The 26,071-nt window shown below is 51.4% G+C and overlaps 1 protein-coding gene across 50 annotated transcripts in view; it reads right to left on the reverse strand.

Moving 5' to 3' along the window:
• The window catches only part of B3GNTL1 (UDP-GlcNAc:betaGal beta-1,3-N-acetylglucosaminyltransferase like 1), a 144,438-nt gene that overhangs the window by 73,822 nt on the left and 44,545 nt on the right, over positions 1-26,071 (reverse strand). For 41 of the 50 annotated variants that reach the window (XR_012426391.1, XM_074021131.1, XM_074021129.1 and 38 more), the window contains one exon: positions 12,801-12,896. The exons of the other annotated variants lie outside the window; for them this stretch is intronic. Coding sequence is in view for 40 of the 41 variants with exons in the window: in XM_074021131.1 (XP_073877232.1) it covers positions 12,801-12,896 (96 nt within the window). In the remaining variant the exon portion in view is untranslated. The remainder of the gene's footprint in view (positions 1-12,800; positions 12,897-26,071) is intronic. 50 annotated transcript variants of the gene reach the window in all.

Here is a 26,071-nt window from a genome sequence, read left to right on the forward strand (position 1 = left end):
TGTAAAACCCAAAACTATATACTTTTCAGAAGAAAACAGGAGGAAAACTTTTATGAACTGAGTTAGCCAAAGATTTCTTAGATACAACATCAAAACCACATCCACGGGCAGGGAGTGGGGAGCAAGGTGGCTGATACGGTTTGGCAGTGTCCCCACCCAAATCTCATCTTGAATTGTACTCCCATAATTCCCACGTGTTGTGGGAAGGACCCAGTGGGAGATGATTGAATCATGGGGGTAATTTCTCCCATACTGTTCTCATGGTAGTGACTAAGTCTCACGAGATCTGATGGTTTTATACGGGGTTTCTGCTTTTGCTTCTCTCTCATTCTCTCTTTGCCTGCCGCCATCCACGTAAGACGTAACTTGCTCCCCTTGCCTTCTGCCATGATTGTGAGGCCTCCCCAACCATGTGGAATGCAGATGCGGCTTAGATCACAACACTCAAGTCCTTCTGACTACCTGGAAAGCCTTCCCAAGAAGGACAGGTATGAACAAACCCAGACTGCAAAGACTATATGACAAATACCTCTCTCTTCAGTGCCCAGACACAGATGAACGTCCATAAGCATCAAGACCATCCAGGAAAACATGACCTTACCAAATGAACTAAATGAGGCACCAGGGACCGATCCTGGAGAAACAGAGATATGTGACCTTTCAGTCAGAGAATTCAAAATAGCTATTCTGAGGAAACTCAAAGAAATTCAAGATAACACAGAAGGAATTCAGGCTGAAAAATGAAGTTGACATATTAAATAATGCATCAGAATCTTTTTTTTTTTTTCTTTTTGAGGCGGAGTCTCGCTCTGTCACCCAGGCTGGAGGGCAATGGTGCTATCTCGGCTCACTGCAAGCTCTGCCTCCTGGGTTCGCACCATCCTCCTGCCTCAGCCTCCCGAGTAGCTGGGACTACAGGTGCCTGCCACCACGCCCGGCTAATTTTTTGTATTTTCAGTAGAGATGGGTTTTCACCATGTTATCCAGGATGGTCTCGATCTCCTGACCTCATGATCCACCCACCTTGGCCTCCCAAAGTGCTGGGATTACAGGCGTGAGCCACCGGCCATCAGAACCTTTTCACAGCAGAATTAATCAAGCAGAAGAATTAGGGAGCTTGAAGACAGGCTATTTGATAATATAGTCAGGGAAGACAAAAGAAAAAAGAATAAACAATAATGAAGCATGCCTACAACATCTAGAAAATCACCTCAAAAGGGCAAATCTAAGAGTTATTGGCCCTAAAAAGGAGGTAGAGAGATAGGGGTAGAAAATTTATCCAAAGGGATAATAACTTCCCAAACCTAGAGAAAGCTATCAATGTCCAAGAATAAGGAAGTTATGGAACACCAAGCAGATTTAACCCAAAGAAGACCACCTCGATGCATTTAATAATCACACTCCCTAAGGTCAAGGATAAAGAAAGGACCCTACAAGCAGCAAGAGAAAAGAAACAAACAACAAACAATGGAGCTGCGGTACGTCTGGCAGAGACTTTTCAGGAGAAACCTTACAGGTCAGGAGAGAGTGGCATCACGTACGTAACGTGCTGAAGGAAAAACGTTTACCCTAGAATAGTATATCCAGTGAAAATATCCTTCAAACATGAAGGAGAGATAAAAGCTTTCCCAGACAAGGCCGGGTGCGGTGGCTCACGCCTGTAGTCCCAGCACTTTGGGAGGCCAAGGCGGGCGGATCACGAGGTCAGGAGATCGAGACTATCCTGGCTAACACGGTGAAACCCCGTCTCTACTAAAAATGCAAAAAACTAGCCAGGCGTGGTGGCGGCGCCTGTAGTTCCAGCTACTTGGGAGGCTGAGGCAGGAGAATGGCGGGAACCCGGGAGGTGGAGCTTGCAGTGAGCTGAGATCGCGCCACTGCACTCCAGCCTGGGCAACTGAGCAAGACTCCGTCTCAAAAAGAAAAAAAAAGACCTTCCCAGACAAACAAAAGCTGAGGGATTTCATCAACACCAGACCTGTCCTACAAGAAATGCTAAAAAGAACACTTTAATCAGAAAGAAAGGGACATTATTGAGCAAAAAGAAACCACCTGAAGGTACAAAACTCACAGCTAATATGAGTACACAGAAAAACACAAAGTATTATAATGCTGTAACTGTGGTGTGTAAATTACTCTTAAGTGAAAAACTGAATGATGACCCAATCAAAAAGAAAAACTACAACAACTTTTCAACACATAGCCAGCACAATAAGATATAAATAAAAACAACAAAAAGTTAAAAAGTAGGGGACAAATTTAAGGTATAGAGATTTTATTAGTTTTCTTTTTGCTTGCATGTTTGTTCATGCAAATAGTATTAAGTTGTTATTAGCTTAAAATAATGGGTAATAAGATAGTATTTGTAAGGCTTGTGGTAACCTCAAATAAAAAATATACAATGAATACACAAAAAATAAAAAGCAAGAAATCAAATCATATCACCAGAGAAAATCACCTTCACTAAAAGGAAGACATGAAGGAAAGGAAGAGGAGAATACCACAATACAACCAGAAAACAAGTAACAAAATGGCAGGAGTAAGTCCTTACTTATCAATAGTAACATTAAATGTAAGTGGACTAAATTCTCCAATCAAAAGACATAGAGTGGCTGAATGGATTAAAAAATAAGACCCAATGACCCGCTGCCCACAAGAAACACACTTTGCTTCTAAAGAAAGAGGCTGAAAATAAAGCAGTGGAAAAAGATACTCCATGCCAATGGAACCAGAAAAGAGCAGGAGTAGCTATATTTATATTGAGGGTCTATCTCAGATGAAATAGGTTTCAAGAAAAAAATTATAATAAGAGACAAGGTCACCATATGATGATAAAGAGGTCAACTCAAGAGAATATAACAATCATAAGTATATATGCACCCAATATTGGAGCACCCAGATATATAAAGCAAAATATTATTAAAGCTAAAGAGACAGACCCTCAATATAATAGTATCTGGAGACTTCAGCACACTTTTCAACACCTTCAACTGTCAGCAGTGACCAACAGATTTTCCAGACAGAAAATCAACAAGAAACATTGGACTTAATCTGTGCTACAGACCAAATGGACCTAATAGATACTTCAAAGTATTTCATCCGTTGGCTGCGGAATACACATTCTTTTCCTCAGCACATGGATCATCCTCAAGGACAGGTCATTTGTTAGGTCACAAAACAAGTCTTAAAACATTAAAAAAAAAAAAACCTGAAATAATATCAAGCACCTCCTCTGATTACAATGGAATAAAACTAGAAATAAATAAGAGGAATTTTGGAAACTATACAAACAATGGTAATTTAACAATATGCTCCTGAATGACAAGTGGGTCAATGAAGAAATTAAGAAGGAACTTAAAACCTTTCTTGAAACAAATGATAATGGAAACACAACATACCAAAACCTATGGGATATAGCAAAAACAGTATTAAGGAGGAAGTTTTAAAGAGTTATAAGTGTCTACATCAAAAAAGAAGAAAATCTTCAAATAAACAACCTAACAATGCATCTTAAGCAACTAGAAAAGCAAGAGCAAACAAACCCAAAATTAGTAGAAGAAAATAAATAACAAAAATCAGAGCAGAAATAAATGAATTTGACATAAATACAAAAGATCAATGAAACAAAAAGTTGGTTCTTTGAAAAGATGAACAAAATTGATAAACTTTTAGCCACAGTAAGAAAAAAAAAGAGAGAACACCCAAATAAAATCAGGGATGAAAAGGGAGACATTACAACTGATAATGGAGAAATTCAAAGGAATTAGTGGCTAGTATCAGCAACTATATGCCAATAAATTGGAAAATCTAGAGGAAAAATCTAGAAAAATCTAGAAATAAATCTAGGGGAAAAGATCTAGAAAATCTAGGGAAAAAAATCAAAATTCCTAGACACATACAGCCTACCAAGACTGAACCATGAAAAAATCCAAAAACTAAAGAGATCAGTAACAAGTAACAGGATCAAAGCCATAATAAAAAGTCTAGCAAAGAAAAGCCTGGGACTCGATGGCTTCACTGCTGACATCTACCAAACATTTAAAGAACTAATACCAATCCCACCGAAATTATTCCAAGAAATAGAGGAGGAGGGAATACTTCCAAACTCACTCTACAAGACCAGTTTTACCCTGATACCAAAACCAGACAAAGTCACATAAAAAAATTAAAACTATAGGCCAATATCACCGAAACCACTGAAATCCTCAACAAAGTACTAGCAAAAATCCTCAACAAAATACTAGCAAACTGAATTCAACAACACATTAAAATGATCATTCATCATGACCAAGTGGGATTTATTCCAGGGATGCAAAGATAGTTCAACATATGCAAATCAATTAATGTGACACATCATGTCAACAGAATGAAGGACAAAAACCGTACGATCATTTCAATTGATGCTGGAAAAGCATTTGGTAACACTCAACATCTCTTCATGATTAAAAATCCTAAAAAACTAGGTACAGAAGGAACATACCTCAACATAATAAAAGCCATATACAAAAGACCCACAATTGGCCGGGCGCAGTGGCTCAAGCCTGTAATCCCAGGACTTTGGGTGGCCAAGGCAAGCGGATCACGAGGTCAGGAGATCGAGACCATCCTGGCTAACACAGTGAAACCCCGTCTTTATTAAAAATATAAAAAATTAGCCAGGCATGGTGGTGGGTGCTTGTAGTCCCAGCTACTTGGGAGGCTGAGGCAGGAGAATGGTGAGAACCCGGGAGGCAGAGCTTGCAGTGAGCCGAGATCACACCACTGCACTCCAGCCTGGGTGACAGAGTGAGACTCTGTCTCAAAAAAAAAAAAACCAAAAAAAAGAAAAAACCCACAATTAGTATCATATTGAATGGAGAAAAAACTGAAAGCCTTTCCTCTGAGATTGGGAACACGACAAGAATGCCTACTGTCACCACTGTTACTCAACATTGTACGGAAAGTCCTAGTTAAAGCAATCAGGCAAGAGAAATAAAGGCATCCAAATTGGAAAGGAAAAAGTCAAATTATCCATGTTTGCAGATGATATAATCTTACATTTTAAAAAAACCTAAAGATTCCACCAAACAACTATTAGACCTGATAAACAAACTCAGTAAAGTTTCAGGATACAAAACCAACATACAAAAATCAGTAGTATTTCTTTTTTTTTTTTTTTTTTTGAGATGGAGTCTCACCCTGTTACCCAGGCTGGAATACAGTGGCACGATCTTGGCTCACTGCAACTTCTGCTTCCCGGATTCAAGCAATTCTCCTGCCTCAACCTCCCAGGTAGCTGGGATTACAGGCGTGTGCCACCACGCCTGGCAAATTTTTTATATTTTATATTTGGGAGGCCAAGGGGGGGTGGATCACGAGGTCAGGAGTTCAAGACCAGCCCTGGCCAATATGGTGAAACCCCGTCTCCATTAAAAATACAAAATTAGCTGGGTGTGGTTGTGCGTGCCTGTAGTCCCAGCTGCTCGGCAAGCTGAGGCAGGAGAATTGCTGGAACCCAGGAGGTGGAGGCTGCAATGAGCCGAGATCATGTGACTGCACTCCAGCGTGGGTGACAGAGCGAGACTCCGCCTCAAAAAAAAAAAAAAAAAGAAAACTAAAATTCATATGAAACCACGAAGACCCAGAATAGCCCCAGCTATCCTAAGCAAGAGCAACAAAACTGGAGGAATCACATCACCTGACTTAGACTACAGAGCTACAGCAATCAAAACAGCATGGCACTTGCATAAAAACAGACACGTAGATCAGTGGAACAGAACAGAGGACCCACAGATAAATCCATACATCTACAGTGAACTCACTTTTGACAAACATGCCAAGAACTTCCACTGGGAAGGAGATGGCCTCTTCAATAAATGGTGTGGGAAAATTGGATATCCACATGCAAAAGAATGAAACTAGACCCCTATCTTTCACCGTATACAAAAATCAAATCAAAATGGATTAAAGACTTACATTTAAGACTTCAAACTATGAAACTACTGAAAGAAAACATTGGGGAACCTCTCCAGGACGCTGGATCGGGCAACGATTTTTTGAATAAGACCCCACAAGTACAGGCAACCAAAGCAAAAATGGGCAGATGGGATCACATCAAGTTAAAAGGCTTCTGTACAGCAAAGGAAACTATCAACAAAGTGAAGAGACAACCCACAGAATAGGAGAAAATATTTGTAAACTACCCATCTGACAAGGGATTAATAACTAGAATATACACGGAGCTCAAACAACTCTAGGAAAAATAGAATAATCCGATTAAATGTGGGCAAAAGATCTGAACAGACACTTCTCAAGACACACAGCAAACAGGCATATGAAAAGGTGCTCAACATCACTGAGCATCGGAGAAATGCAAATAAAACATACAATGAGATATTTTCTCACTCCAGTTAAAATGGCTTTTATCCAAAACCAGTCAATAACAAATGCTGGTGAAGATGTGGAGAAAAGGGAACCCCTGTACAATGCTGGTGGGAATGTAAATTAGTACAACCACTATGGAGAACAGTTTGGAGGTTCCTCAAAAAACTAAACATAGAGCTACTATATGATCCAGCAATCCCTCTCCTGGCTATATGCCCAAAAGAAAGGAAATCAGTATGTCAAAGAGATGCCTGCACTCACGTATTCATTGCAGCACTATTCACAATAGCCAAGATTTGGAAACAACCTAAATGTCCATCAACAGATGAACGGATAAAGAAATGTGGTACATACACACAGTGAAGTGTATGAATGAGATCTTGGCATTTGCAACAACATAGACGGCCCTGCGGTGGGGGCGGGGGTCATTATGTTAAGTGAAATAAGCCAGGCACAGAAAGACAAACTTCACATGTTCTCGCTTATTTGTGGGAGCTAAATATTCAAACAATTGACCTCATGGAGATAGAGAATAAAAGGATGGTCACCAGAGGCTGGGAAGAGTAGTGGGTGGTGGGAGCGAAGTAGGGAGGGTTAATAGGTAATACATATATATATACATATATAGTTACAAAGAATGAATAAGACCTAGAATTTGCTGGCACAACAGGATGACTACATTCAAAATCAGTTTAACTATACACTTAAAAATAACTAAAAGAATATAATTGTATTGTCTGTAACACAGAGGATAAATGCTTGAGGCGAAATGATACATACCGCATTTACCCTGATGGGATTATCATGCACTGCCTGCCTATGTAAAAATATCTCACATAACCCATAAATGTATGTACTTACTATGTTCCCACAATAATTTTAAAACAATTTTAAACCTAAAAAAGCATATCCATAAATTGAATTTCATCTAAAATTACAACTTTTTTTTTTTTGGAGACGGAGTCTTGCTCTGTCTCCCAGGCTGGAGCGCAGTGGTGCAATCTCGGCTCACCACAAGCCCCGCCTCCCAGGTTCACACCATTCTCCTGCCTCAGCCTCCCGAGTAGCTGGGACTACAGGCGTGCCTGCCACCACGCCCGGCTAATTTTTTTGTATTTTTAGTAGAGATGGGGTTTCACCATGTTAGCCAGGATGCTCTCCACCTCCTGACCTCATGATCTGCCCACCTCGACCTCCCAAAGTGCTGGGATTACAGGCGTGAGCCACCGCGCCTGACCCAAAAATTACAACTTCTACTCTTTGAAAGACATTGTTAAAGAATGAAAAGACAAGTCACTGACTCAGAAAACATATTTACAAAGTCTGACAAAGGACTTGTGTCCAGAATACATAAACAACTTTTAAAATTCAACAATAAGAATGCAAACAATTCCACACAAAAATGGGCAAAAGATGCGAACAGACACTTTACCAAAGAAGATACGTGGATGGCAAATATGGTAAATACATCTACGAAAAGATGTTTCACGTTATTACCCATTTGGGAAATGCAAATTAAAACCACCACGAGGTACCACTACATACCTACTCGATTAGCTAAAATTGAAAAGATCATATCAAGAGTTGGCAAGGACATGGAGGAACTGAACTCTCATACATGGCTTGAGAATGTAAAATGGTGCAACCAATTTGGGAAACACGTTGGCAGTTGCTTTAAAAGTGAAACATAGGCCGGGCGCGGTGGCTCAAGCCTGTAATCCCAGCACTTTGGGAGGCTGAGACGGGCGGATCACGAGGTCAGGAGATGGAGACCATCCTGGCTAACACGGTGAAACCCCGTCTCTACTAAAAACACAAAAAAAATAGCCGGGCGAGGTGGCGGGCGCCTGTAGTCCCAGCTACTTGGGAGGCTGAGGCAGGAGAATGGCGTGAACCCGGGAGGCGGAGCTTGCAATGAGCCGAGATCGTGCCACTGCACTCCAGCCTGGGCGACTGAGCAAGACTCCGTCTCAAAAAAAAAAAGAAGAAGAAGAAGAAAAAAAAAAGTGAAACATATCCCTACCATACGAACCAGCTCTTCCACTTCTAAGTATTTTCCCAAGAGAAAAGGCCGGACATATGTTCACTGTCATGCACACACAAAGGCTTGTACACAAATGTGCAATGCAGCTTTACTTATCATTACTGGAACAACTCGTGTCCCTCTACAGCTAAGTGGGTAAACAAATTGTACATCCACACCACAGAACACAGTTGATCCCTCAACAAGGGGGGGGTTAGGGGTGCTGATCCCCTGCACAGCTGAAAATCCATGTATCAGTTTTATTTTTTATTTTTTTTTATTGTTATACTTTAAGTTCTAGGGCACATGTGCATAACGTGCAGGTTTGTACATATGTATACTTGTGCCATGTTGGTGTGCTGCACCCATCAACTCCTCATTTACATCAGGTATAACTCCCAGTGCAATCCCTCCCCGCTCCCCCCTCCCCATAATAGGCCCTGGTGTGTGATGTTCCGCTTCCCCATGTATCAGTTTTAACTGCACAAAAACTTAACCACTAATACCTTCCTGTTGATGGGAAGCCTTACTGGTAACACAAGCGGTTGGTTAACACATATTTTGTACGTTATATGTACTATAGGCTGTATTTTTACCATAAAGTAAGCTAGAGGAAAGAAAAGGTTATTAAGAAAATCACAAGGAAGAGAAAATACATTTATAGTGCTGTATTTATGGATACCCTAAGTTCACGTTGTCTGTTAACGAGAAGAATCACCCGTCTGAAATGGCGGCGACCGCAGCTGCAGCCCTCAGTCTACGGCGCATAGCAAGCAACTCAGCTTTTCCTTGTAGTGTCACGAATTTTCTCTGCTTTTTGGGACACCTCCAGCATCACCCGTGGCACTGTGTATGGTCCTAGGGTGTCATGCAGGCTTTAGAGGATCGCCTTAAACATGATTAAAACTGTGTGAGAACTGTGAGAGGTCACTGTTTTTTTCTGTTGTTGGTTTTTGTTTTTTTTTTTTTTTGAGATGGAGTCTCGCTCTGTCGCCCAGGCTAGAGTGCAGTGGCACGATCTAAGCTCACTGCAACCTCTGCCTACCGGGTTCCAGCGATTCTCCTGCCTCAGCCTCTTGAGTGGCTGGGATTACAGGCACCTGTCACTGTGCCTGGCTAATTTTTGTATTTTTAGTAGAGACTGGGTTTCACCATCTTGGCCAGGCTGTGAACTCCTGACCTCGTGATCCACCCGCCTTGGCCTCCCAAAGTGCTGGGATTCCGGGCGTGAGCCACCGCGCCCGGCCAGAGATCACTTTTTACTGTGATTTGTGATTTACTGGAGGAAGGAGCCGTGCATGTGGAGATGATCAGCCTCACTCGCGTTTTCAGCACTCGCGGCACCTGAGCTCACGGCTGTGCTGGCAGGAGGGGTTTGTAAAATATCGCAGCCGTGCAGTACGCACTGCAGTGAGTTTTGTGCAGCTGTGATTAATTTCTGCATCCCTACATTTGTTCAATTTCTCTAAATTGTGAAAGACCCCACATATGGTCTATAAGTGTTTGTGTGCACGTAAGTTTTGATAAATTTTAACTTTTCATAATAGATTTGTGTATAATTTTTGGTGTTACATGATTTTAAGACAGTAGCATCTCTATATATTTTATGTATTCATGACGCATCTTTTTGTTGCTGTTTTCAGTATTCCTAGGCCATGCCGTTTGTCTGAAAGCTTTTTCAAATTGTTACACCTCTCCAAAAACTTCTCCAATACAATTGCTGAGAAAAACCCACGTGTACGTGGCCTGTGTGGTTCCAACACACTGTTCGAGGGCCACCACTGCTGCTGTGAGGAAGCCACGTGTCTGGACCGCACAGTAATCATGCTGAGTGAAGGCGGCCAGACCAGTGAAGCACACAGCACACGACTACATTTACCTGAAACTCCAGCAAACGTAAAACTGCTGAGCAGGCAGGAAGGGGGTGGTGGTTGTGTGGTGTGGGGAGGGCTCCGGGGTGGACAGGAGGACACGTGGGGTGTTGGATAAATATGTTCACTGCGTTGACTGTGGTGGCTCATCGGGGTACAGATGTATGTCAAAACCGATCAAACTGCACATTTGAAATAGGGGCCATTTGCTGTAGCCAGTTATACATCAACAAAGCTATACATCAGCAAGACAATGAACAAATCACTGTAAATCCCATAAAGCCTCTAGCTCTAAGTACTGCTTTGCAGGAGCTCCAGGGACAGAGGAACTTGTTGAATGAGACCAGGGAGACGCAACCCGCAGAGAAGCCTGACTGCTAAAGGCACCGACGGCAAATCACTCAACATCGAACACAACACAGTCAAGGAAAAGGATGACGGAGGAATCTGGATATTTAAAGACATTTATCAACAACTGCCATGTACGGACCTTCCTTGGATCTCAAGTCAAACCAGCAAACGGTAAAGAAAAAGGAAGAAGAAGATGAGAAAGGGGACAAGGAGGAGAAAACAGAACTTCATGAAACAGAAAGTCCCGGGATGGGACACTTTGGCATCCTTCAAGTCAACACAGGGTGTAGGACTCCATTTACATAAAAATCCGGAAAATGTAACTGGTCTGTGGTCACAGAAAGCAGAGGGGCAGGCGGGGTGGGGGACGGGAGCCCCTCGAGGTGCTGGTGTGTGATCTGCACACAGAAACATCTGAGAGGAACAAGGGGTGGGTTTGCAGTAACATCGTTTTTTCTTTGTAATTTTTTATATCGTTTGACTTTATAAAACAGCAAAGCATAACTTTGACAAATGAAATAAAATTTTTCGTTTTCTTTTTTTGAGACAGGGTCTGTTGCCCAGGCTGGAGGGTAGAGGCACAATCACGGCTCATGGCGGCCTTGACCTCCTGGGCTCAAGCGATCCTCCCACCTCAGCCTCCCATGTAACTGGGGCTAAAGGTGTGAACCACTGCACCCAGATAATTTTTCGTAGAGACAGGGTCTCACTATATTGCCCAGACTCGTCTTAAATCCCTGGGCTCTAGTGATCCTCCTGCCTCAGCCTCTCCAAGTGCTGAGATTATAGGCGTGAGCCACTGCGCCCAGCCTTTCGCTTTTTTTAATTTCCCACACTACACTGTCACAATGGTCTATCTTAAAATCGTTTTAAGTGAATACATATGTAACTGATAAAGGAACATTTGTTTCCTTTAATTAAAAAACATGAAAATAAAAAAAAATCTGGCATCAAACCTAACACTCAGGACAAAGCCTGACCCCCATGGGGCAGCTCACTGCCGCGGCCTCCGGGAAACCAGCTCTCGGGGAACAGCGCTCTGACCGCGGTCGGAGCTGGGCCGAAACTCAACACGTGTCCAGATTCCTGCAGTTCAGAAACAGCCTGGCAACGCCGAACCGCATTCCGGTTTGCATGAGGTGCACGTTACTTAAAAAAGCAGCCACAGCCGGGCACGGTGGCTCAAGCCTGTAATCCCAGCACTTTGGGAGGCCAAGACGGGCGGATCACGAGGTCAGGAGATCGAGACCATCCTGGCTAACACGGTGAAACCCCGTCTCTACTGAAAAACACAAAAAACTAGCCGGGCGAGGTGGCGGGCGCCTGTAGTCCCAGCTACTCGGGAGGCTGAGGCAGGAGAATGGCATGAACCCGGGAGGCGGAGCTTGCAGTGAGCTGAGATCCGGCCACTGCACTCCAGCCCGGGCGGCAGAGCGAGACTCCATCTCAAAAAAAAAAAAAAAAAAAAAAAAAAAAGGCAGCCACAGTCTGCCTGAGGTCCTGTTTTAAGTATTTTCACAAGTTCACTGAAAAGCACATCAAGTCATTCACAGTGTGACGCCTGGTAACCAGGACACCCGCCCTCGGCCGCTTGTACAGGGAAGGGCTGTCATGACGTGACCACAAGGCGGTCTCTGCCTCCCCCAGCGGCACCAACGGCCCCACAGAGGATGGCAGCGACAAGCCACCCGTGTGGCAACGGCCATGTCCCCTCTCTCAGATGGCAGCCGCTCATACCCGAGGGGGTGCCGCAGGTGGCCCCAAGTCCAGTCTCACACCAGCACAGTCCACTGCCGAGGACACCCTGTCGTCCACATCGCATGCAGCAGCCTGGCTCTTGGAACGTGCTGGGGGCACACGGGACACGGAGACTCTGAAACACTGGCTGTGTGATTTCTGAGCTCGCCCTCCCACCCTCTGCAGTCCACGGGTAAGTGGACCTGCGCCGTCGGGTTTCCCAGCTCAGAACTCGAACCCGTCTGAACTACTGGCCTGAGACCAGCCTAGCGTGTGTGCCTGCTTGGGCCACCCTCACCTCCCACTCCGTGTGATCGACGGCATGTGAGTGAAGGTGAGGACGGAAGGACCACGGCCCACGACAACACAGACACAAGAGACCACAGCATAATGCAGGAGACGGCGCCCAGAGGCGACCTGCGCACCTGCCCCAGACAAGGCGCTAGGCGAGGTACCTGCGTCAGGAGCTGCTCGGGCGTCAGCTGGTTGATCCAACGTGTGTATCGTTCGGTGGAGTTAGGGGGATCTCTCCTCACTCGGCAACCAATGATCTGTGAAAAACGACGACAAACAGAGCTCAAAACACGTCAGCTGCGCAGGTCTGTGCACACCTGTGTGTGTGCATCTCAGAGCTCAAAACAGCCAGGTGCGCAGGTGTGTGTGCACACCTGTGTGTGTGCATCTCAGAGCCCAAAACAGCCAGGTGCGCAGGTGTGTGTGCACCTGTGTGTGTGCATCTCAGAGCTCAAAACAGGTGCGCAGGTGTGTGCGCACCTGTGTGTGTGCATCTCAGAGCTCAAAACACGTCAGGTGCGCAGGTGTGTGTGCACCTGTGTGTGTGCATCTCAGAGCTCAAAACAGGTGCGCAGGTGTGTGTGCACCTGTGTGTGTGCATCTCAGAGCTCAAAACAGGTGCGCAGGTGTGTGTGCACCTGTGTGTGTGCATCTCAGAGCTCAAAACAGCCAGGTGCGCAGGTGTGTGTGCATCTCAGAGCTCAAAACAGGTGCGCAGGTGTGTGTGCACACCTGTGTGTGTGCATCTCAGAGCTCAAAACAGCCAGGTGCGCAGGTGTGTGTGTGCACCTGTGTGTGTGCATCTCAGAGCTCAAAACAGTCAGGTGCGCAGGTGTGTGTGCACCTGTGTGTGTGCATCTCAGAGCTCAAAACAGCCAGGTGCGCAGGTGTGTGTGCACCTGTGTGTGTGCATCTCAGAGCTCAAAACAGCCAGGTGCGCAGGTGTGTGTGCACCTGTGTGTGTGCATCTCAGAGCTCAAAACAGCCAGGTGCGCAGGTGTGTGTGCACACCTGTGTGTGTGCATCTCAGAGCTCAAAACAGGTGCGCAGGTGTGTGTGCACACCTGTGTGTGTGCATCTCAGAGCTCAAAACAGCCAGGTGCGCAGGTGTGTGTGTGCACCTGTGTGTGTGCATCTCAGAGCTCAAAACAGTCAGGTGCGCAGGTGTGTGTGCACCTGTGTGTGTGCATCTCAGAGCTCAAAACAGCCAGGTGCGCAGGTGTGTGTGCACCTGTGTGTGTGCATCTCAGAGCTCAAAACAGCCAGGTGCGCAGGTGTGTGTGCATCTCAGAGCTCAAAACAGGTGCGCAGGTGTGTGTGCACACCTGTGTGTGTGCATCTCAGAGCTCAAAACAGCCAGGTGCGCAGGTGTGTGTGTGCACCTGTGTGTGTGCATCTCAGAGCTCAAAACAGCCAGGTGCGCAGGTGTGTGTGCACACCTGTGTGTGTGCATCTCAGAGCTCAAAACAGCCAGGTGCGCAGGTGTGTGTGCACCTGTGTGTGTGCATCTCAGAGCTCAAAACAGTCAGGTGCGCAGGTGTGTGTGTGCACCTGTGTGTGTGCATCTCAGAGCTCAAAACAGCCAGGTGCGCAGGTGTGTGTGCACCTGTGTGTGTGCATCTCAGAGCCCAAAACACGTCAGGTGCGCAGGTGTGTGTGCGCACCTGTGTGTGTGCATCTCAGAGCTCAAAACAGCCACGTGCGCAGGTGTGTGTGCGCACCTGTGTGTGTGCATCTCAGAGCTCAAAACAGCCAGGTGCGCAGGTGTGTGTGTGCACCTGTGTGTGTGCATCTCAGAGCTCAAAACAGCCAGGTGCGCAGGTGTGTGTGCGCCTGTGTGTGTGCATCTCAGAGCTCAAAACAGGTGCGCAGGTGTGTGTGCACCTGTGTGTGTGTATCTCAGAGCTCAAAACAGTCAGGTGCGCAGGTGTGTGTGCACCTGTGTGCATCTCAGAGCTCAAAACAGGTGCGCAGGTGTGTGTGTGCACCTGTGTGTGTGCATCTCAGAGCTCAAAACAGCCAGGTGCGCAGGTGTGTGTGTGCACCTGTGTGTGTGCATCTCAGAGCTCAAAACAGCCAGGTGCGCAGGTGTGTGTGTGCACCTGTGTGTGTGCATCTCAGAGCCCAAAACAGTCAGGTGCGCAGGTGTGTGTGCACCTGTGTGTGTGCATCTCAGAGCCCAAAACAGCCAGGTGCGCAGGTGTGTGTGCGCACCTGTGTGTGTGCATCTCAGAGCTCAAAACAGTCAGGTGCGCAGGTGTGTGTGCGCACCTGTGTGTGTGCATCTCAGAGCTCAAAACAGCCAGGTGCGCAGGTGTGTGTGCGCACCTGTGTGTGTGCATCTCAGAGCTCAAAACAGCCAGGTGCGCAGGTGTGTGTGCGCACCTGTGTGTGTGCATCTCAGAGCTCAAAACAGCCAGGTGCGCAGGTGTGTGTGCACCTGTGTGTGTGCATCTCAGAGCTCAAAACAGCCAGGTGCGCAGGTGTGTGTGTGCACCTGTGTGTGTGCATCTCAGAGCTCAAAACAGCCAGGTGCGCAGGTGTGTGTGCACCTGTGTGTGTGCATCTCAGAGCTCAAAACAGCCAGGTGCGCAGGTGTGTGTGTGCACCTGTGTGTGTGCATCTCAGAGCTCAAAACAGTCAGGTGCGCAGGTGTGTGTACACCTGTGTGTGTGCATCTCAGAGCTCAAAACAGCCAGGTGCGCAGGTGTGTGTGCGCCTGTGTGTGTGCATCTCAGAGCTCAAAACAGGTGCGCAGGTGTGTGCGCACCTGTGTGTGTGCATCTCAGAGCTCAAAACAGTCAGGTGCGCAGGTGTGTGCGCACCTGTGTGTGTGCATCTCATAGCTCAAAACAGGTGCGCAGGTGTGTGTGCACCTGTGTGTGTGCATCTCAGAGCTCAAAACAGCCAGGTGCGCAGGTGTGTTTGCGCCTGTGTGTGTGCATCTCAGAGCTCAAAACAGGTGCGCAGGTGTGTGTGCACCTGTGTGTGTGTATCTCAGAGCTCAAAACAGTCAGGTGCGCAGGTGTGTGTGCACCTGTGTGCATCTCAGAGCTCAAAACAGCCAGGTGCGCAGGTGTGTGTACACCTGTGTGTGTGCATCTCAGAGCTCAAAACAGCCAGGTGCGCAGGTGTGTGTGTGCACCTGTGTGTGTGCATCTCAGAGCCCAAAACAGCCAGGTGCGCAGGTGTGTGTGTGCACCTGTGTGTGTGCATCTCAGAGCTCAAAACACGTCAGGTGCGCAGGTGTGTGCACACCTGTGTGTGTGCATCTCAGAGCCCAAAACAGCCAGGTGCGCAGGTGTGTGTGCACCTGTGTGTGTGCATCTCAGAGCCCAAAACAGCCAGGTGCGCAGGTGTGTGTGCACCTGTGTGTGTGCATCTCAGAGATCAAAACAGCCAGGTGCGCAGGTGTGTGTGCACCTGTGTGTGTGCATCTCAGAGCCCAAAACAGCCAGGTGTGCAGGTGTGTGTGCACCTGTGTGTGTGCATCTCAGAGCCCAAAACAGCCAGGTGCGCAGGTGTGTGTGCACCTGTGTGTGTGCATCTCAGAGCCCAAAACAGCCAGGTGCGCAGGTGTGTGTGCACCTGTGTGTGTTCATCTCACATGTTTTACGCAGAGATGTCCAGACAGGAAACCAAAATGCCACGAATCTGGGTCAGGCAAACACTGGGAGGCGAGGAAGAGGAGAAGGGTGAGGAGGAGGAGGGCAAGGAGGAGGTGGGCGAGGAGGAGGAGGGAGAGGAGGAGGAGGGAGAAGAGGAGGAGGAGAGGAGGAGGGAGAGGAGAAGGGCGAGGAGGAAGAGGAGGAGGGAGAAGAGGAGGAGGAGAGGAGGAGGGAGAAGAGGAGGAGGAGAGGAGGAGGGAGAGGAGGAGGGAGAGGAGGAGGGAGAGGAGGAGGGCGAGGAGGAAGAGGAGGAGGGAGAAGAGGAGGAGGAGGGACAGGAGGAGGGCGAGGAGGAGGGAGAGGAGGAAGGCGAGGAGGAGGGAGAGGAAGAGGGTGGAGAGGAGGAGGAGAGAGGAGGAGGGCGAGGGAGAGGAGGGAGAAGAGGAGGAGGGAGAGGAAGAGGAGGGAGAGGAAGAGGAGGGCGAGGAGGGAGAGGAGGAGGAGGGAGAGGAGGAGGAGGGAGAGGAGGAGGAGGAGGGCGAGGAGGAGGTGGGCGAGGAGGAGGAGGGAGAGGAGGAGGAGGGAGAAGAGGAGGAGAGAGAGGAGGAGGGAGAGGAGGAGGGCGAGGAGGAAGAGGAGGAGGGAGAAGAGGAGGAGGAGAGGAGGAGGGAGAGGAGGAGGGAGAGGAGGAGGGCGAGGAGGAAGAGGAGGGAGAAGAGGAGGAGGAGGGACAGGAGGGCGAGGAGGAGGGACAGGAGGGCGAGGAGGAGGGAGAGGAGGAAGGCGAGGAGGAGGGAGAGGAAGAGGGTGGAGAGGAGGAGGAGAGAGGAGGAGGGCGAGGGAGAGGAGGGAGAAGAGGAGGAGGGAGAGGAAGAGGAGGGAGAGGAGGAGGAGGGCGAGGAGGGAGAGGAGGAGGAGGAGGGAGAGGAGGAGGAGGGTGAGGAAGAGGGTGAGGAGGAGGAGGGAGAGGAGGAGGAGGGTGAGGAGGAGGGTGAGGAGGAGGAGGGAGAGGAGGAGGGCGAGGGAGAGGAGGAGGAGGGGGAGAGGAGGAGGAGGGTGAGGAGCATGAAGAGGGTGAGGAGTAGGAGGAGGGCGAGGAGGAGGAGGAGGGAGAGGAGGGTGAGGAGGAGGAGGGAGAGGAGGAGGAGGGAGAGAAGAGGGAGGGAGGAGGAGGAAGAAGAGGAGGAGGAGAAAGAGGGTGAGGAGTAGGAGGAGGGCAAGGAGGAGGAGGAGGGAGAGGAGGAGGGAGAGGAGGAGGAGGGAGAGGAGGAGGAGGAGGAGGAGGAGGGTGAAGAGGAGGAGGAGGGATGCCTGCTCTTGTTTGGGGACAGCAGAGCAACGACGGGTGCTACAGCAGACGGCCCCGGACACGCATCTCAGTGGTGAACCGCAGAGCTGCCCTAGGCTGGACTAAGAATATGTCGCAGATGACATTTCCCCTTAATGAACTCAAATCAAACGGTCCGTATGCAAGGTGAGTTATTTCTAAGAACTCACTCCTTGAATCACACGCAAAGTGGATGTGAGGAAACCGCTGCCCTGGCCGCAGGCCACCCACCCAAACCCACTCCGCTCAGCTCCGGAAAGCAGTGTCCCTAAGCGAAGAAGAGCCACCAGCCGGCTTCCTCCAGGGCCGACGACCCCTCTCCCCAGGCCGCCAGGCCAGCAGCCCCGCCTCAGTGACGTCCTCAGTAGCCTTGACCCGTTCCCGGCCCCTGCAGAGCCTCAGAGCATCACCTGCCTCAGCCTTTCTCAGCGCTCCCCACACCACCCTCCGTGCCGCCCGGCCGCCTCCTGCCTGACCTCTGCCCCGGCGTGGGCTCCCAGCACTGAGCCCTGGCTCTGTTCTGCTCCTGAGATCCAGAGGCAGGAGGGCAGGTCCTGCAGGGCTCACACTCACCTTGCAGCGGCAGGAGCCGGCGGGAGAGAGGGCACCTGGGTGCGTCTGCAGGAAACAGCACCCCCCCAGGTGAGGGCAGCCGCCCGAGTGGACGTTCTCACAGCACAGCCCACAAGTCCCAGCGGACGGGGCTGTTTCCGCCTCACCCAAGACCAACAAGGAGACAACAGTGAAACGGTAACCGTGGTCCAAAGAGCAGTACCGGGAGCCAGTCTCAGTATCTGAGGTCCCTGGATCCACATCCACCTTGTGCAGCCTCGATACGTAGTCAGTGATTCGTTTCCACCAACGCAGTTAATGAAGAGCTTGGGGGAGGTGTCTGTTTGCGTTTGTTGCTGTTTTTTTGTAATTAAACTTACTTTGAGAAAAGTGTGAATTCACATCGCAGCTGTATGTAAGAAACAACTGTAGACACCATCTGTGCCCTTCACCGCTTCCTGGAGGAAACATCACAAGGACTCAAGGTCAACGTCGCACCAGGAGAGGGACACGGATGGAGTCAAGATCCAGACGTCCCAGGGCACGAGGACCCGAGGCGCCCCTCACAGCCACCGGCAGCCCCTCAGCTATCCTGACGCCGTGGCGTGCCGAGAGCGTGATCCCGGAACGTGCAGGAGGCGGCCTTCTGTGCCCGGCTTTCGCGCTGCTCCTCGGCTCCCGGGACAGCCTTCCGGTCGCTGCATATGACCGGTCGCTGCATATGACCGTAGTCAGCTCCTGTACTGGCGACGCCAAACATTCAGGTTCGGGCTTTTCTGTGAACAGTCTTCGATCCACTGGGGCAAACGCCCAGGAGGGCAACTGCCAGGTCACAGAACAGTGACAGGTCTAGCTTAGAAAGAAACTTCGAAACGGTCTCCCGAGCGGCCGCGCCGTCTCACACCCTCAGCGATGCGTGAGGACCCAGCTTCCCTGCCTCTCGCCAGCGCCGGGCGTCTTGGTTTTCACTCCGTTCTGACGGCACCTTGCTCTGACACAGGCTCCCGGAGGCCGGCGAGCAGCACCTTCTCGCGCGGCTCTTTGCCGTCTGCACACCCTCCCTGGTGAGATGTCTTTTCACATGTTTTGCTCATTTTCTAATTGGAAACGCGCTCGGCCATGGCTGTGTAATTCTTTTCTTTTTTTTTTTTTTTTTTTGAGACGGAGTCTCACGCTGTTGCCCAGGCTGGAGTGCAGTGGCGCGATCTCGGCTCACTGCAAGCTCCGCCTCCTGGGTTCACGCCATTCTCCTGCCTCAGCCTCCTGAGTAGCTGGGACTACAGGCGCCCGCCACTGCGCCCGGCTAGTTTTTTGTATTTTTAGTAGAGACGGGGTTTCACTGTGGTCTCGATCTCCTGACCTTGTGATCCGCCCGCCTCGGCCTCCCAAAGTGCTGGGATTACAGGCGTGAGCCACCGCGCCCGGCCAATTCTTTTCATATGCTGCAGAATTCTGTCTGTGAACCTTTCCTGTGTCTATCCTAAAGCACACGCCAAAAAGAGTTGTGAATGAGGACAGCTCTGGAACTGCCGCCCTGCCCAGCGAGGAGGTTCCCCCACAAACAATCTGACCAAGACGCATTTCTAAACTGCTCCGCGTGCCTGTCTCTGTCCGTCGTGCACACATCCAGCTGTCTACCACTGCATCTGCTTTCTGGTCCTGTCTGCACTGTCTCACGTTTGACTCTGAACAGAAACGATTCTGAGGGGAGACAAAGGAAAACGCAGACAAAAGCTGGAGGCAGGAGTCCTCTGTTCTGAAACGTGAAGACCGAGAGCCCAGCATCTACACACAAACACCGAGACCCTGCGGCCAGCACTGCCGGGTCCTGCGAGGCAGCCGTGGGCGGCAGGTGGTGTGAGCACACACCAGCCCGCTCCCGAGAACCTGGATCCCGCCGGGGCACGAGACGCACCTCTCGGACGGGGGCCGACGGACGGCTGCCTCCACCGTGCGTGCCCGACTCCTCCCACGACTCCCCCAGCCTCAGGCTTCCCGGGAAAGGCAGAGCCACGCCGGGTGGGGTCTCTCACCAAGAGTGAGGACGGGGTGGGGGATCTCGTGAAGGTAGAACCCCGAGGCTGGCAATTCCTGAGGCTTTAATTAACCGCGAGCCACGAGCACTGCTCTACAAACGGAGGAGGGGAGAGGATCCTTTTTGGCCTCAACGTGTTTTAACCTCGGAAGAAGGCGGCAAGCTCTCTCCGGTGCCACCGCATCGAACAGCAGGACGAAGGCCTGGATTCCAGAGACCAACCCCTCCCTCCCGGGCACCACAGCGCCCAGCTGCCGGCATCTCGTCGTCAGGAGACCTCGCGCTCTCGAGAGGAGGCGCAGGGAAGAGGGGAGCTCTGAGCTTAATCCTGCACCGAGACGTCAGATTCTCAGGGCAGGAGCTTTTGTGGGCGCCGCGCCTAGCACGGGGCCTGGACCCAGTGAGCGGATGTGAACGAGAGGGTGGCTAACTGCCTCCAGGTTCCTAGAAGAAGCCACTTTCAAGGCTCTCGAGAAACGTTGTGAGCTAGTTCATTTGAAAGCCTCCGTGCCAACAGGCAGAGCAGAAAGCGCAGGCTGCTGGAGTCAGTCACGACAAGCAATCTTGGAACTCTGTCTGAATTTATATGGGGACCACCAGGATCTGGCAATTCCACTGAAAAAAAGAGTCGGAATGTTGAAAGGATAGGCTGCTGACAGACGGGAGGTGTAGGGGGACACGGGGGGCTGTGTTCCCCGAGTTGCCCACCACAGTCCCTCCCTGCCTGCCCTCCTCACATGGCCATCAACCCTCAAGCACTGAGAGGTGAGGTCTGTGCTCCCTCCCCTCAAATCTGGGGTCAGCATGACACCACGTGACACTGTGCCCTGAGGTGACATTGTCACAGGCAACACAGCTTCCAGCAGGCTCTCCTGGACACTCGTTCTTGCAGCCACCGTGCATGGAGAGAGTGCCCAGCCAGGATCCCTGCTCTGAGCGAGTGGGCCGGCTCCAGATGACCCCAGCCCGGCAGTCCAGAAGGTGAGGACGCCTGCGAATGTAGACAAGCTGCCCCGACTGACCGACCAAGACAGAAACTCAGACCTGCAAGGTGAACCCGTCACAGAGAAGGAAACTCACACCCCCAGGTGAGCCCCCCAACACAAAACGTAACTCAGGGCTGGGCACCGTGGCTCACGCCTGTAATCCCAGCACTTTGGGAGGCAGAGGCGGGCGGATCATAAGGTCAGGAGTTCGAGACCAGCCTGACCAACGTGGTAAAACCCCGTCTCTACTAAAAATATAAAAAAATTAGCCGGGCGTGGTGGCGCGCACCTGTAACCCCAGGTACTCAGGAGACTGAGGCAGGAGAATCGCTTGAACCCGGGAGGCGGAGCTTGCAGTGAGCTGAGATTGCACCACTGCCCTCCAGGCTGGGTGACAGGGCAAGACTCCATCTCAAAAAAGCAAAACAAAAAAGTAACTCCAATTCACAAGGTAAGCCCCCCACACAGAAAGGAGCTCAGACCCACAAGGTGAGTCCCCCCACTGCATGGCCTGGCACAGTCTGCAGGGCACTTGGTTCTAAAAACGGTGGCAAGAAGGTCAGGGCTCCCAGGGCTGCAGCTCAGGCTCCCTGTGGACTCGCCGTGGAGGCTGAGTCCTGAGGACAGGAAAGGGGCGAGGCCTTCGACGGGCAGCGCAGGAGGGTAAAGTGCGTCTGGGTGAACCCGGGGGAGGCAACCTCAGGGCAGGGTGCCGGGTGCGAGGGAGGAAGCAGCGGCTGGGCTGAGGCGGGAGGCGAAGCGTCACAAACGCAGCCAGAGCCGAGAATGGCTCCTGCCCAGAAAGACACGTTCTGGAACGGACGCGAGACGTCAGCTTCTAAATCACACTGAAGAAAGAACAGCTGCATTTTTGACACTAACATCAGCTCCCTGGGGCCACTGCTTTGGAGTGAACGACCCGCCGTCCACTGCTGTGGGGGCCCCTAGTTGGGGGGGGACCCTGGTGTGGGGAGCTGAGGGGGGGTCCCTGGTGTGGGGAGCTGAGGGGGGGCCCTGGTGTGGGGGGCTGAGGGCGGGCCCTGGTGTGGGGGGCTGAGGGGGCCCCTGGTGTGGGGGGCTGTGGGGGGGCCCTGGTGTGGGGAGCTGAGGGGGTACCCTGGTGTGGGGAGCTGAGGGGGGTCCCTGGTGTGGGGAGCTGAGGGGGGGCCCTGGTGTGGGGGGCTGAGGGGGCGTCCCTGGTGTGGGGAGCTGAGGGGGGGCCCTGGTGTGGGGAGCTGAGGGGGGACCCTGGTGTGGGGGGCTGTGGGGGGCCCCTGGTGTGGGGAGCTGATGGGGGACCCTGGTGTGGGGAGCTGAGGGGGGACCCTGGTGTGGGGAGCTGAGGGGGGACCCTGGTGTGGGGAGCTGAGGGGGCCCCTGGTATGGGGAGCTGAGGGGGCCCCTGGTGTGCCCCTGGTGTGGGGAGCTGAGGGGGTCCCTGGTGTGGGGAGCTGAGGGGGTCCCTGGTTTGGGCGGCTGAGGGGGGTCCCTGGTGTGGGGAGCTGAGGGGGCCCCTGGTGTGGGGAGCTGAGGGGGTCCCTGGTGTGGGGAGCTGTGGGGGGGCCTCTGGTGTGGGGAGCTGTGGGGGGGCCTCTGGTGTGGGGAGCTGATGGGGGGCCCTGGTTTGGGCGGCTGCGGGGGACCCTGGTGTGCGGGCTGCAGGCAGTTGGGGGTGCACGGGGAGCTCACCCAAACACCAGGCAGACGGTGTCCCCCAGCACTGCTGCTGCTGAGCCGGGCCCCAGGGTCCAGAGCCACCAGCACTGGGGGCTTCGGCCGCCACTCCTGAGCAGCGATGGTGAAGACGAAGGTGAAGGAAGAACGCCCAGGGCCGACAGCCTGAACTACGGCCCAGCAGAGCCCTGAGGCACCCGTCCAATGGGACCCTGTCACTCCCTGCCTCCGGAGCAAAGAGCACTGTCAGAGGAGAGCCCGTAAGCACTCCGGGCCTTCAAGAGCTGAGAGTCAGTCACTGCAACAGCTTCTGCCTCTCCGAGGCCCGGTCTGGCACGTTCCGACCCCTCCCTGCTGGGGAAGTTGTCCACCGGTCTGGGCACAGGCTCACGGGGCTGGGGCCGTGGCCATGGCCCTCCCAGGCTGCGTGTGCAGAGAGGCTGACGCTCCAGCCCTGTGCTCCGGGAGCTCTTCGGACAAAGGCTGCAGAGTGCAAGGCGGACTTCATGTAAACAGAACAGCTGGAAGTTCTGTTTATTTACGTTAACATGCAGCTTCTTGTGGGGGCAGAAGGAGAAGCCGGGAGAGTCGGCTGCCGTGCCGTCCGGATGATTATGGCTTGGCATAGGCAGGGGGCGGGGGACAGTGCCAGAGGATGCAGGGTACGGCGGCTCCACCCATTCCCTGACAGGCAAGCTGTGGCCCAGGCTGCTCCACAGGAACCCTCCTGTCTTTGTTCCTTCGCTTCGCTTCCCTAAACCTCCCTGCACGCTCCATCCCAGGGAACGAGGGTGGGTGAGGCTGTACCCTAAGGTGGAGCGCCCGCCCTCACCAGGCTCACCAGGAGGACAAGGGTGCACGGGGTTGTGCCCTGAGGACTGGTCTCGGACACTGGGAACAGAGATCAGTTCTGGAAAGGAGCTGGGCGGAGCCAGGGCAGCCTCCGTGTTTGGTGTGGGGTGGTCTAGAGGTGACCACGAATGCAGGCTTTCCTCTCCGGGGTCTCCTGAGCACAGGCACAGAGGCGGGTGACAGCATCAGGAATCCAAGGGTCAGCCGGGGCATCCAAGCAGCAGGAAGCACGAGGGCCGACTGGCCCTCAGGAGCAGGGGCATGTTACAGGGTGCACTGCGGCATTCCCTCTTCTTACTAACCTTGCGTAACGATGCCCGATGCAGGGTTCCTAAGGTTCTGCAGTGATTTATTTATATGCAAATGCATTTTTGAAAGCTGTCATCAAAGGTCCTTCCTAATTAGATGGTTTCTTGTAAAAGACCTAAAGAAAACAACGACCCAGTACAAGTATGCACTCAGCATTTACTTCATTCTCTCAGGACAAACTACACAATGTAATTCACGTAACCACTAACCAGCAACTGCAAATTAAGATTTTTGTAGGTCATGATTTCTAAAAAATGCAGCCACGCAATAACAGCCTTTCTAAAGCTGACTTTGTTTCAGTGAAACAAAACTATGATGACATCCCTAAGTTTCCTGCAAAAGAGCTTCGACGTGGAGAAACAGTGTGGACACTCCACCTAACCACGCCATCGGGAGAAGAGGAGGCACCTGGGCCGGAAGCTTCTCTCCCGAGTGCACAACAGAGCATCGGCGAAGGCAGTGAGAAGAGTAGCGAGAAAAAGGTTTAAAATCATCAATGAAAATGCAAATCAAGGTTGTCTTATTACAATTAAGACAAACTAGGCATGTGCATTTTCTCCACATTCGTGTGTATCCCGAAGTATCCCAGCTCGTTTGAACGCACGCCACGAATTCCTGTGTATCCCGAAGTATCCAGCTCGTTTGAACACACGCCACGAAGAACTGCCAAAAGCAACTCCATTAATGAAGCCAGTCTGGGCTTGTTTTTCAGTATGGAAATGAAAACACATCTGAAAGTATCTCCTCCACTAAAATGTCAACACTCATTACAAAATTTCTTAGACATTTGTATGATCTATTCTAAATACGTGGCAACTACTGTTTCTAGTTGTGTAAAAATCGCCGAGTGAAAGACGTGGCACCTCACATAAGGACGGCTCAGTCCAGCCACGGTTTCCACCTCACGGGCCGGCACAGGGTCTGCCTCACCTTTCAGTCCACAGGACCACACAGCTGCAAGAGCAGGGACGCAAAGGGAGCCGTCGGGCAGCTAACGTGGCGGGGATGCCCGTTTCCTCTCCAGCCTCCACGTGTGGTATCTCACACCTCACAGCGAAGGGCCCTCCTGGAAACCCCAGACTCTGCACTTTCCTTGACATAAACTGTCCATAGAAGTCCATCCTGAAGGGCATTTTCCCTCCATTTTCCCGTATTCCCCACAAAGGAACCAGCCCAGAAAAGCCGTCTTTGACCACTCTTTGTTTCCACGTGACTGAAACCCCACAGCACCTGTGGCTGGGGTAGAAACCACCCTAATCCCTAGATCCCTGGGTCCCCGTCCCGCCCGACACGCAGACACTCCTGGACGTCCCTCCCAGGTAGTCCACACCTGCAAACTTCCGGAAACCGACTTCTGGAGCCTGTGGCACCGGTTGCCATGGATACGCTAAGTCACACTCACACATATTTGTGGTTGCTACAGAGAAACATATTCAGACATATTTGTGGTTCCTAAACTTTGCAAACACGTGACCCTTTTAAGAATCTGGTGCAAACGACAGAGCTCTCTCCTGCCCTCGTGGAAAATGTGCTCCGACAGAAGGCCCTGCAGCCACGCTGGGGCCACTGAGCCCCGGGACCCGACACACCCCCAAAGGAGGCAACCGTGTGGGTCCCTCTGCACCCGAGAAGGTGGCCTGTGTCTCAGTCTGTCTCCTGCCCACGTCTGCACACGTGAGACGCAAACCTCCCTGCAGCCGGCTGCACCCCCAGCACCGCCCACCCCTAGTGCACCAGCCCTGCCCGTCTCAGCCCCTCCCCCTCAATGCTGTCCCCCCCATACCCCCACACCCCTCCCCCTCCCAACACCCTCCGGTTCCCCCAGCACCCAGGACCTCCCCTTCAGACGGCCCCAGCACACCAGTCCTGCCCTTGCCCCCTGCCCCGACCCCCCAACAACCTTCCCCCACCCCAAGCTCCCCTCGCCCAACAATTACAACTCAGGGAATAAGAATCCTCAGTTTCGGGCCGGGCGCGGTGGCTCAAGCCTGTAATCCCAGCACTTTGGGAGGCCGAGACGGGCGGATCACGAGGTCAGGAGATCGAGACCATCCTGGCTAACACGGTGAAACCCCGTCTCTACTAAGAA

The sequence above is a fragment of the Macaca fascicularis genome, chromosome 16, assembly GCF_037993035.2.
Source record: "Macaca fascicularis isolate 582-1 chromosome 16, T2T-MFA8v1.1".
Lineage (NCBI taxonomy): Eukaryota > Metazoa > Chordata > Mammalia > Primates > Cercopithecidae > Macaca > Macaca fascicularis.